Genomic DNA, 11,480 nt, shown 5'->3' with positions numbered 1-11,480 from the left:
ACCCGCTGGGAAAAGAAAAATTGGTTCGACTTTGGCGGAGTGGACGAATTGGTCGATTTGGCGTGCGAGGAAAAGAAGGAATTTGCCGTCGTGGAGGTTGGAGGAGACGAACGAGGGGTGGAAGAAGAAGAGGGGGAGAATTTTTATTGAGGAGGAAAACGTGACACTTATCCGAAAGGCGACCGTGTGCGCGCCGCAGCGTCAGGTGTGCGGTGCAGCAGTGTGCTATGCTGTGGTGGTGCCGTGCCGTGCTGGGGGTGAGCCGGATTTTGGCTCAGGGAGTAAAACCGATGTGGCCTGACAAACTCCGACCTGCTCAGTTAGAAAATCCCATGAATCAACTTTCGTGTTGGTCCGGGTCAGTCATCGAACGCTGACCGAGGGGTGAATGGAGGGGGAAACCAGATGAGGAGGGGAAGGGGGGGAAATGGTAGGGAGCTGGACGGAGGACGGCTCGGACCGCGAAAATATCGGCGGCACTTTTTGTGCGTGCTGGACGCTGCTGGAGCTTCGCTTGGTAGGCGGTACAGCTGGCCAGAGGAGGCCGCTGTCGTACTGTATGCACCGTAGACGAGGTCCAGCTAGGTATCTTGCTAGGTATGTACCGTACGCGTAAAGTAGTGTGTGGTGCTGCCGCCGGCGGTGATGGCGAGATTCAGGACCCAGAAGGAGCTAAAGGCAGCGGATGGAGGGGAGGGGAAGGGGGGGCAGAGAGGGAAAACAAAGGCTGCTGGCGTAGAAGATGCGCGAGATGCCTCGTTTATGCGAATCGTTTGCCCGTCCTTCGACGGAGGGTCATCAGAATACGCAACGCACTCTGGACGGAGGCTCGGGTGGGTTTTTGAATGCTGAGACCGAGAGGAGCAGGAGGAGTAAGAGAGGGAGAAGGGGAGAGGGAGCGGGTTTACGATTGGGAGGGAATTTTGTGCCTGTGTATTAGTCTGTGGGTATTAGGTGGTGGGGTGGTGGGTGACCGGGCAAGGGAAAAAAAAATTTATATCATTTTTCTCACGTCTTCCTTCTGGCTTCCGGCTAGGTAAGGGAATTGGATGAGACGTTTATTAAATGGGGAAAAAAAAGAGGCAGAGAGAGCGCAAAACTAACGCCGCCCGGGTAGCCGGTTGTTGTATGGGTTCTAGGTTAGTCCGCACTAAAACGGCACGCCGCGGTATATTCTATTTTATTTTTACCTATTCCCCCTCCCCCGGCCAAGTGGGTGCTTCAACAAACTGCGCAGCGCCGACTTGGAAGCGCGTGCAGGCCGGAGGGATATTCGCCGCTACATAGCCTGGTTTGGCTTGGACCGCCCTTCTGAGCGGCAGTTCCCCAGGCTCCCCAGAGCCGGAGCGATGACTGGCTTTCATAGGAGATCGGTATGTTCTGCATAGGAGGTACTGTAGGTTCTGGAGGGGATGGATTGGTCGTGCCGGCCGCCGAGCACTGTGCCTTAGGTACCTAGGTTAAGTACCTAGAGAGTCGCTACCTAACCCCGCGGGCCCTCATTTTACCTATATTGATACGGTAGTAGGTACCTCTCCAATTATCGTTGAGCGGCGGCTTATGGTAGGTACCCGCGCGCTGGAAGCTCAATAGAATCATCTTTCCTCCACTTCGCCCCTTGCCCTGCTCATCCTTCCTATCCTTCTCCCACCCTGCCTACCTGTCCTGATCATGCTGGTGCCGCTGCCCCCGCTCGACCCCGCTACGGGATTACCATCGCCATCTCCCACTGCTTGCGCCAGATCTTCTCCCCCCCTCCCCATCCAGGCAGCCTGTCGTAACTCTCTGCCTTCGCCATCCGCCCCGAGCTGTGGCTTGTCGAGGCGCCCATCCATCTCCATGTTCTATGGGGAGTTTGTTCTGTTCTAGATTCGCCCGGAAACAAACACCACGGCGTGACTCGTTTTAGGGTAAGACCGACACGTACAACGATCTGAGTCCTCTGCAGGGCGGTCATGAGAGTGCTCTAGCTAGACTAGTTCCGTAAGCTGTAGAGAATGGGACAGTCGTCGGGGAGAGAGACGATGCGCTGGCCCAAGCTGGCCGCAAGACCCATCGACGAGGCGGCAAACCCTCTCGGCCGATGCAAACTCGAGTGCCCGGTGTCCTAGACGCCCTCGGGAACACTCTTACGCCGTTTCGCAGCATCGCCCACAAAGCGTGGGGAAGTGCCCGCGAAGAGAGAGAGAGAGAGAGAGAGAGGCGGGCTGGCATGCCGACTTAGGTATACCTATGAACACGCCTGCACAATGGGTGATATCGAAGGGTTCCCGTGCTTAATTCTAGGAGCGGCCCTCTTTCGGGACTGAGCATGCCCTGTACTTTATATATCCGGTTATCCTGACCCACCCCCTTCGGCGGTGATGCATTTGTCTTGCTGGGCAGACAGGTACATTGAAGGTGCCTCCTGAGTGGGATGTTTTCCGCGCGCGTCCACGTGAACGCCTATGTGGGTAGGTATCTAGGTACCTAAGTATAGGAAGCGACAGGAGGCAATGAGAACAAGCTCAGGCGCTAGTACTAACCCTAAGCACTTCTTCTTCCGCATCTAGGTAAAGTGCCTGTGTAGGTACCTGGGCATGACTCAAGGTAGGTAGTAAATAGCGCACATACGAGGCAGGTACTTGAGGCACATACCTACCTTAGGTAGGCACATACCTAGGTACCTACCCACCACATGTTACATAATGTAGGTACATGAACACTCTGCAGGTAGCAGGGCTTCAGGGTTCCGTAATGGCTACCTAGAGGTAGGGGACCTCGGTTGAGCTTCGAACCGGTATGAGGTTAGGTATCTACCTATCTATCCCACATCGCAGATAGAAATCTCCAATACATGCTGGCCTTTAGTTAAGTAAGTACTCTAAAGTAGAAGAAGAAGAAGTATATTTAACGTCACGCATTCTATCTACCTAGGTGCTCTGAGGTAGTGTGTGATACGTAACGCGTAGGTCTAGGTACCTAGGTATTAGTGGGTAGTGCAGTATACGGTAGGTACATCCCACTCTGGCCTCGCTCGGCACGCGGACGAGGGAAGTTACCTACCTACCTAAGAAGGTAGGTAGGTAGGCAAATAAATAGCCCAGGCAGGTTCTCCTCCACGGCTCTTGCTCGGCTCCAGTCGCAGGCTGCTAAAGCTGGCGGAGCGGGTGCACAACCCGGCTCGGAGGAGCACGAGCGAGCAAATTACCTAAGTATTAAGTATCAGGTATCAAGTACCTAAGGTAGGTACTATGTACGTGTATGAGTGCAATCCTACCAAAGCGAGAGTGGGAAGGAAACGGGAGGGACCGGAGGCGGCGGGATAGCCAGCGCGAGGGCGTGCGAGGGCGTGCGAGGGCGCTATTACTACTACGGTACACCTTAGGTACTCACCACTCACTAGCGTAGACGCGCCGTTGGCCGGCGGTCCATCGTATGCACATACGGACAGATATCTGCCTACATGATACATCTACCTACATAACCTAACTAACTAATGTATGCATGCGATAACACAGAGCGGAGAGGACCTGTAAGGAGGCGGATATATATACCTAATGAGCCTGCATATACATGTACTTGCCGTCCAGATATGTATATCCCATCGAATTAAGATGTAAGGTATATCAGGTAGAGGAGGTAAGGCCTTGGCATGTGGGTACACAAATACCTACATACATACAGACGGCCTATGAGTCTGAAGAAAAAAAATGGGGGAGGGGTTCACCGTCGTCCTCGGCAGGTGCACGAGGTGGACCCCAGCAGCACCTTAGGGATACATCCTTAGGTAGCCGTGCCGTCACGCAGAACACGCAGAGTAATAGGCTATGTAGGCGAGGTAGACGTCGAGCTCGCACTTTGGAGTCGCCCCGACTACTCATACACAGGCGCCCGAGGACGTAGGGATGGATATAGGTAGGTAGGTATGCCAGAGGTGAATCGCCGACACGAGTCGAGGCGCGCAAACAGGTTTTCGCGAATCGAACCGGTGCTGGCAACTTATGCGCACCTATATGTATGGCTGTCTCGCGTTTCGTCGTGTTTAATTATCTTGTCGCCTATCGTTTTCACACTGCCGCAGAACGGTCTAACGTCGCTCACCACCCGGGATCCGATAACCCGTATGTCTCTCCCCCCCTCAAGCCAGGGTCCCCCCAGGGTCCCACATGGATGTAATAGATTGCTGTGAAGCACCCAGGACGGCAAGGGAAAAGGGAGGCAGGCATACCACGCGTAACTTAGGTATAGCTCTGCGCAAGCAACTAGGAGGTAGTAAGGGTGATACCAGGTGGTCGTTTGCCAATGCCTGTGAATCCGCAGCGGCTTAGGTAAGATAGCAAAGCTCGGAGAAATCGGCTGGGATGAACAAGCGTCTTCCTGGTCGGCATCGGGAGATCCTGTCACGGGCCGTAGATGTGGACATATTGCCCAGCGCGTCCACGCATTGTATTGCCCCCTGCGTTATCTTGTGCGTGTGCCTTGGCAGACGGTGGAAGTGAAGTTAGCTAAGTTCGTCCTTATATGGATGTGATAGTATCCTCCGTCCGTCCTGACGGAGAGACCCGTCGGTTTACCACATCAGGTATATTGGATGCCTGCCTACCTGCATACCCTCCGTTAGGGAACCCACCTCCTGTTAATTGCCTACGGGTAGCCTGTGAGCTGGCTAGCTATTGTATCCAACCTTAGGCACTCTATCTCCTGTATATACATTTACCACGGCGTTGGCGTGCGTTTGCGTATGTATCCATAGATTATATATATCTGATGCCTTTCTCTTTTTTCCGCCGTTCTAGACCCCGTGCCACGGAGACAGCGAAGACGGCGGCGGAGAAGAGCATAGATGCCCGCCAATCCGCCACCCCTCTTCATCTCTCCCTTCTACGCTCTCCTGGCTCTCCTGTCTCGTGCGGGGGGACAGATCTTGATTTCTCTTCTCTGCAGCATTTGGGGTCTTCTCTGTGCGAAATGACACAGCCACTGGTGCTGGGTATCATTCGTTCATCCGTCTCCTCCTTCGCCTTTGCGTGGGGGTGAGACAGAAGTGATTAGAAACCGCCACTCCGCGTAATAACTCGAGGCCAGGCGTACGAGTAGGTACCTTGGGTATCGGGATGGAAAGGTTCCATTTTTAGCACACCGAGAGTGTCGATGGTCCAGTGTTATATGCCTACGTACATATACGAGGAGTTCTTTACCTGGTCAGCCACCTCCGATCCCGCGTTATCTGCCCAGGCAGGCAACTAATACGCGGCAACAACACGCGCGCCACGCCAGCGCCAGCCAGCCAGGCCGAATCGGATTACCTGGCTTTTTTACACATAGTGCCCTACATATGTGCCCTACGCATGTGTATTCTCCCGGCTCATCCTCTTGGCTACCTCTACTCTCCGTGGTTGTTCAGTGTCCCTGCCAGTCCTCGATCCCTCGGCAGCGTAGTACGGCAAACTGTTTACTACCCCTGGACCCCGTTCGTCACCCACCTTGCCCGTGCCACGTCGAGAGCCAGCCGTGATTGTGGTCGTGCCCGTGATTTCTTCTTGTTCCGTTTATCCATTCGGCCAACATCCGCCCGTTGTATGCCCCTACCTGCCTACCGATCTACGCGACGTAGGAAGTACCTTAGGTACCCCTCAGAGACACCTAACTTGATACCTCTCTAAGGTATGTCTCATGCACTATGCTCGAGTGCTGTATAGAGGCGTTCCGGACGGAACCTGTTCGACGCTTTCTGCCCCGTGTTCTAGATTCTACCCGTCTTGCAGATTCCCCCTCCACCATTCCGACGGAGGGCCTCCGATTTGTCACTAGGCGGCGGCTACAGCAAGTTAGATTGCGTACACGACCAGGAAGTGTTGGTCAAAAAAAACTCCCTTATTTTGGGGGCTGATACTCCTGTCTATGCCTGTTTCCTTGGGTGGGTTTTGTTAGGGGGTGCGGGAGGGGGCGTTCAAATACACTCTTATCGCCTTCTCCCTTTGGTCGTAAACCTAGCACGGACACTAGTTACTGCAGGACCAAGGAGGTCAAAAGACGAAGCCAATGTATCCTGGCTGATTTACTCCCAACTCTGGTTTTGACGACCCGGTCTGGGCAGGTTGGGGGTCAAGTTCGAAGCTTTGCTAGATGCCCGGGCGCCTTTCTTGCTCATTATCTACAGCCCAAGTCTTTCAAAGAACACACGAAAATCGAGACACATGATCCTTACTAAGGTTTGGCCCTTTCCCTGAATCATGTGCTATGAGGACCCTCTTCGATCTGCCACGATGGATTAAGTGGTGGTGGCCAGGAAGCGACGCCAAGAAATATCGGACCTCAGCACGACGCAAGCACGCTGCAATGTCCAAAAATATCTAGCCCGTCATCCAAGATGCTGCCCTCCGTGCCCCAAAGCTGGTGGCGAGACGGAGGCTGCTTGAGCCCATCGGGAAATAGCTGACCAGGTACCAAAGAAGACATACGATTTGGACAATAGCCGCCAGCAGAGTCAAAATCGTGTTGTGAAGCTACAACAAGTCAGCCTCCGACGCCGACCTCTAGAGACATACCCAGCACTCACCCCGACGGAAAAATATATCGTCAACGCGATAGAGCCGAAGTAGGCTGCCGTGAAGGGCAGGCGCGAACCAGAGGTCAGGTGCTGAACATACGCCATGGGGCCCATCATAGCCGCGAAGGAAGAGAGGAATAGAACCGATCCGAAGGACCATCTAGGAGAGGGTAGATTGTCAGCATACCGTCCGTAAGCGGATGTCTGTAGGTGCTGCTCAGGTGCGGCAACGATAAAGATTGCACAAGGGGTAGTAGGAAGAAGGTTAGATCCACCGGCTGATCACCCGTGTCGGCATGCAAGATTGATACATATGCAATAGCGGCTGGTTGCAGAGATCTTCGCCTTAACCCAAAGCCGTCAGGGAGGGGGCTTGCCATGTCTAGCCACGAGGACAGGTGGACAGGGGGGGACGGGTGAGTGGACAGGAACTTGGGGGGGGGGGGGGGCTTAGAAAGACTCGGCCTTACAGAATGACAAATTTGCGAGGCGTGGCCATCAGGACTGGCCATAGGACGAAGCACAGAATAAAGCAGGCGAGCGCGCCGAGATTGCAGGCGCCAAAGATCAGCATTCGATCCCAGCGACTCACTAGGTATATGGGATACAGAGATTTCAAATCAGCTTCTACACAGTCGTAGTGGGTCGACTCGTCCATGCGCAACGGTGAAACATAGCTCGCGGAAGATGCATACGTTGTTACTCGGTCGAAGCAGGCCGCAAGACGGAAACTAGGTAGAGACGGGGACGGGGACGGAGACGAAGGGCAAGGACAAGGACAAGGAGGAGGGGCAAGACGGGACTTACAGGCAAACCACCCTTCTTCCTCGTCGCGGCGGTTGCTGGCCGGCAAGGGAGCGCCAGCGCTCTCGGTGGTAGGGAGTTGCACATATCCACGGTCGCCAAACGGGTTCAGCGACTGGATCGAGGACAGGAGACCCGATCGCTGCGACGTGTTGACAGGGGAGTCTCGATCGCGACGCGACCAGCCCAGCGAGTTCATCGATTCCCGAAAGGACGCCGAAGCCATCGCGTCCGAAAATATTCGCACCGCTCAGGAAACTCGCCACTCCAAGTCGGGTTCGATAGATTTCCAAGCAGCCCAGGCGGCGCGGTGGGAGAGGAAGAAAGGGAGGAGGTATTCGCGCTCGGGTCTCGGTGTGTGCGAGTGCGGATGGGCCGCTCGGTGGCTGCTGGGTAGTACTCGAACGAATGAGGTATGGGGTCGGTCGAGCGAGAAGGGCTACTTCGTAATGGATGCGGCCGGGTGTGTCGAGTGACCCCCCTTCTTGGTGGTGCAGTCGTTGGGCGTCGCTGGTCGGGGACGGGATGCTGTGGGTTTATGGGAAGAGGTGTTCTGCGGTGATGTCGCGGTTAGGGAACGCTAAAAATGGGTGTGGTACGTGTGGAGTTGCGTAAGAAGCCAGGGGGAGGGGGAAGAAGGAGGAGGGCATCAGCCAGAGGGCAATCAGCCACACGAGGTCAGGCTTGGGTGTGGTCTGTGCGAGTGGGGGGGGGGGGGGGAGAGAGTGTTAGTCTGATGGTTAGTGTACGTCATTGGCAGGCTGGTCTCGCATGTGGCTTTCGACAGATCCCGGCTGATGTCCCACTAAAACGGGGCCGGCTCGCGGCCGTGAGTGCCACTTTTCCCATCCAGATATATGTATAAACTACGAGGTACTATACCCGCTACGCACGTACATAGACTACATCCCTGATCCGGCTCTGTCTTAGTACCTCCGTATGTGCCTCACGGCGCCTACCCGAGGAGGCACGTTTAGACATACCTACCTCCTAGGAGGCGCGCGTGTCCCAAGGCCCCAAGTTAGGTACGTACGTGTAGGTGCCTACCTAGGTACCTACTTAGGTACACAACCTGACCTAGGCACCTAGGTAGGCGCCCAATACGAGGGTTGAGTGGGAGAATGCGTACCTAGGTAGGTACATGTAATTAGGCACAGAAGGTACCCAACCTTGCCTACCTCTTCTAGAGGTAAGTATTACGGACCCTGCCAATGCAGGTAAGAGAGGTAGGTTCAAGGCAGGGGGCTTGCCTCATACGTGTACTACTATGTACGTTAGGTATCTGTATGAGAGGTAATAGGTCGTATGTAAGAGGTATGTAGGTACCTACCTAGGTATCCATGTGTACATGTAGTGCACCCATGCCTGTCTCATCCTAAACATCGAACCTCTCCACCTGCCTGCATACGCCTGCCTGCATACATCGATGATACATACAAATGTACATACATCGCGCGTAGTTGGGCTGGGCGCCCAGCGTGGGTAGGTACCTAATGTAAGGACCGCGTGTATGTAGTCGGCAGGTCTCAAGTTGGGTAGATCTAGCGGACGAGTCTGTCTACGTACGCAGTCGATCGGTCTCCTCTAGCTAAAGTCTTGACTGAGCTGACTCTCAGACACTCCCGCTGGACGCGTTCTCATCACTGCCTACACAGAGATGGGAGAGGAGGGAGAGGAGGGAGAGGGAGGACTGTTTCCTCGAATGTCGATGCCGTCCACCCGAGGGGCGTGGCGAGGCAGAACGCGCAACGTTGTGCTATATTCATCGCGGTCCTCTGCCTGCTCGCGCAAGCCAAGCCAAGCCAAGACGAGTCGACGCGACCCACACCCGCCTTGGTTCGGTCCCCTTCGTCGACGCCCCCCTCGTCGACGCCCCCTCCAGAGAAATCCGGGTTCTGGTCCCTACGTATCCGCTCCACGACTCCACGGCCCCCCGTGGGTGTGGAGGGGCAATTGTCAAGCAGACCACTCTATCTTCATGCAGCTCCGACGCAAGTTCCGACGATCGCATAGATTCTGACAGTTGCATGCCCCTTATCCCTCGACCGGGGACACACCGGCACCCGCAGCTACCTATCTCAGACATAAGTTATCACTTGGGTGTGTCGGAACGGTGGCCGCTGATTGGTTCGCTGGCGGGGGGATGATGTATCAACAGTCGATGTTGGAGATAGTTATCCATGCCGCGCTCTCTGATGGTTGCAGGATTGCTTGACTGTCGACTTTGAAGGGGGAAAAAGAAGGATTGATGGTGCGGCGGCGAGCGCGCTTGCTCTCGAGCCGGAGCGATCTCTCCAGCAACGGGAACGTTACGCGCAGCGCCCGGCCTTGAGCCCGGTGAACCGGTATTTTGAAGCCATGTACGTGTAGGTAGAGAGGTACCCCCTGCGCCATCGACATGGCGAGATGGATGCCTCCCAGCGGGCCCTCTCTCACCAAGCTTCGTCCTACGCGTGGACGTCTCGAGTCTCAGAGGCGTGCATATGCATGTAGGTGCTATCTTAAGTGGCACATATGGGTGTGCGCATTCTGGTTAAACAGGCGGATGTGCTCGGTGCCATCCCATCCCCGCTGGCAACCGTCCGAAGTCCCGGGCGCGCGACGAGAACGATTGGCCCTCTGCCGTCGACGCTGGGAGGCAGAAGCTGTGGATCGTCATGGGGAAAGCCACGGTCGTCTTGTCGAGAACCTGCAGGCTTGCGTTACATCGGAGCAATCGCCGGCCGGTGGAAGCTCTTTGACCTGCTCTAGCTCCCGCCCGCATCAACCTATTATCTACCATCACACGGATTCCAAGATCTACCCCTCCATTGCCGACAGATCATGCCACGTTCGACGCGAATAGTTTTTCCCTGCCCTCTCGGCGGCCATGACCTCACTGTTCACTGTCTGAGCCAAGGCAGGCCGCCGAAATTACCTACCTCCAGCGAGAGACCACCGCTGCGCAGACGCCGGCACGCGCGTCTGCCGGCTAACCTCTCCCCTCCCTCCCTTCCGGGCTCCCTGCCGCTGCCGCTGCGGGCGTTTTATGCGTGAAATCTCCGACGCTTTTATCTACGACCGAGTGGAGTTCTGTCAGCCTAGCACGCCGCGCTTTCTCCCCTCTTCCGGTCCTGACAGGGGCCCGAATAATAAGCAGCCTGCCAGGGAAGAAGGGGAGGGGGGTAGCAGAGGGGCAGAGGGGGGGGCAGAGGGATGGGATGGATAGAGAGGGACAGAGGAGGGAAAAAGAGGGGAGAGCGTTTCCCAGTTGCTACCCAAGCACGTAGGTAGATGTAGGCACAATGCATGCACGAACTCCCTAGGTAGGTTAGGCAGGCAGGCAGGCAGGTTTCGGTGGGAAGGGTGCGTGTCAAGCTGCTGCCACCTCTCCCGCTATCCTAGATCCCTCTGGAATGGAAATGGAATATGGGTGCGCTTCTAAAGTCGGGCGGGTGCCTCACCCTACCACTCCGCCTCGCACGAGGCGCCAGACTTTGGCCGCCTTCGACCAACAGGACTCGCCGGCTCAGCACACGGCCGCGGACTTGTGAGTCAGTGAAGGACAGCCGTGCGATCATGTTCTTGCCCATCGTCCCGAATCCCATCTCCCTGACCACGCTTTCCCTATAGCCACTGGCTATCGCCAGCTACGCGCAGAGAGGGTGGCATCGTGTCTCACCTAGGTGGGTGGGTTGGCTGACTTGGGTCGGGTCACGAGTCGAAGTGCCGCCCACCCAACCCTTTTCCGTGCTTCGCGACCAATGCCCCTCTTAATTACGGCACCCCGGCGATAAGATAACGCTGACAAGCGCGTACGTGGGCGGGATCGCGCTTCGCAGAGGAGGACGGAGAGGGGGGACGGCAGGCACAGTATGTATAGGGGGCAGGGAGGGCATGTGTCTATGAGGTAGGTAGGTATAGTCTCGCCGGTCTGGTGAGAGTCAAGACAGACAGGGCATCTCCTTCGACCACTCCCCCTACACACCATCACGCCGGGACTTGTTCCCAGGTCTCCAGAGTCATCAGACGCACCAAGAACTTGATGGGGCAGAAACGAAACGCGGCCTGCCGGTTCGTCATCTCGCTGGAGTTATCCGTATTTTTAGACGGTTATGCAGATATTCGAATATAAAAGCGATGCACCCCACGGCCGCAACCCAAT

The 11,480-nt window shown here is 55.8% G+C and overlaps 1 protein-coding gene across 1 annotated transcript; it reads right to left on the bottom strand.

The window, feature by feature from the left end:
• Positions 1-6,335: 6,335 nt before the first annotated feature.
• GGS23DRAFT_605578 (SFT2-domain-containing protein) lies at positions 6,336-7,562 on the bottom strand (the record flags this gene model as incomplete). The annotated part of the gene is made up of 4 exons (XM_051519783.1): positions 6,336-6,488; positions 6,542-6,692; positions 7,003-7,123; positions 7,340-7,562. The coding sequence occupies 4 exons, from the start codon at positions 7,560-7,562 to the stop codon at positions 6,336-6,338; spliced, it is 648 nt and encodes a 215-aa protein (XP_051371394.1).
• Between the last annotated feature and the right edge of the window lie 3,918 nt (positions 7,563-11,480).

Source organism: Durotheca rogersii, assembly GCF_024521655.1.
Source record: "Durotheca rogersii strain YMJ 92031201 chromosome Unknown GGS23scaffold_12, whole genome shotgun sequence".
NCBI classification, from domain to species: domain Eukaryota; kingdom Fungi; phylum Ascomycota; class Sordariomycetes; order Xylariales; family Xylariaceae; genus Durotheca; species Durotheca rogersii.
The sequence above is the reverse complement of the archived record's forward strand: the minus strand, read 5'-3'. Positions and strand labels throughout refer to the sequence as shown.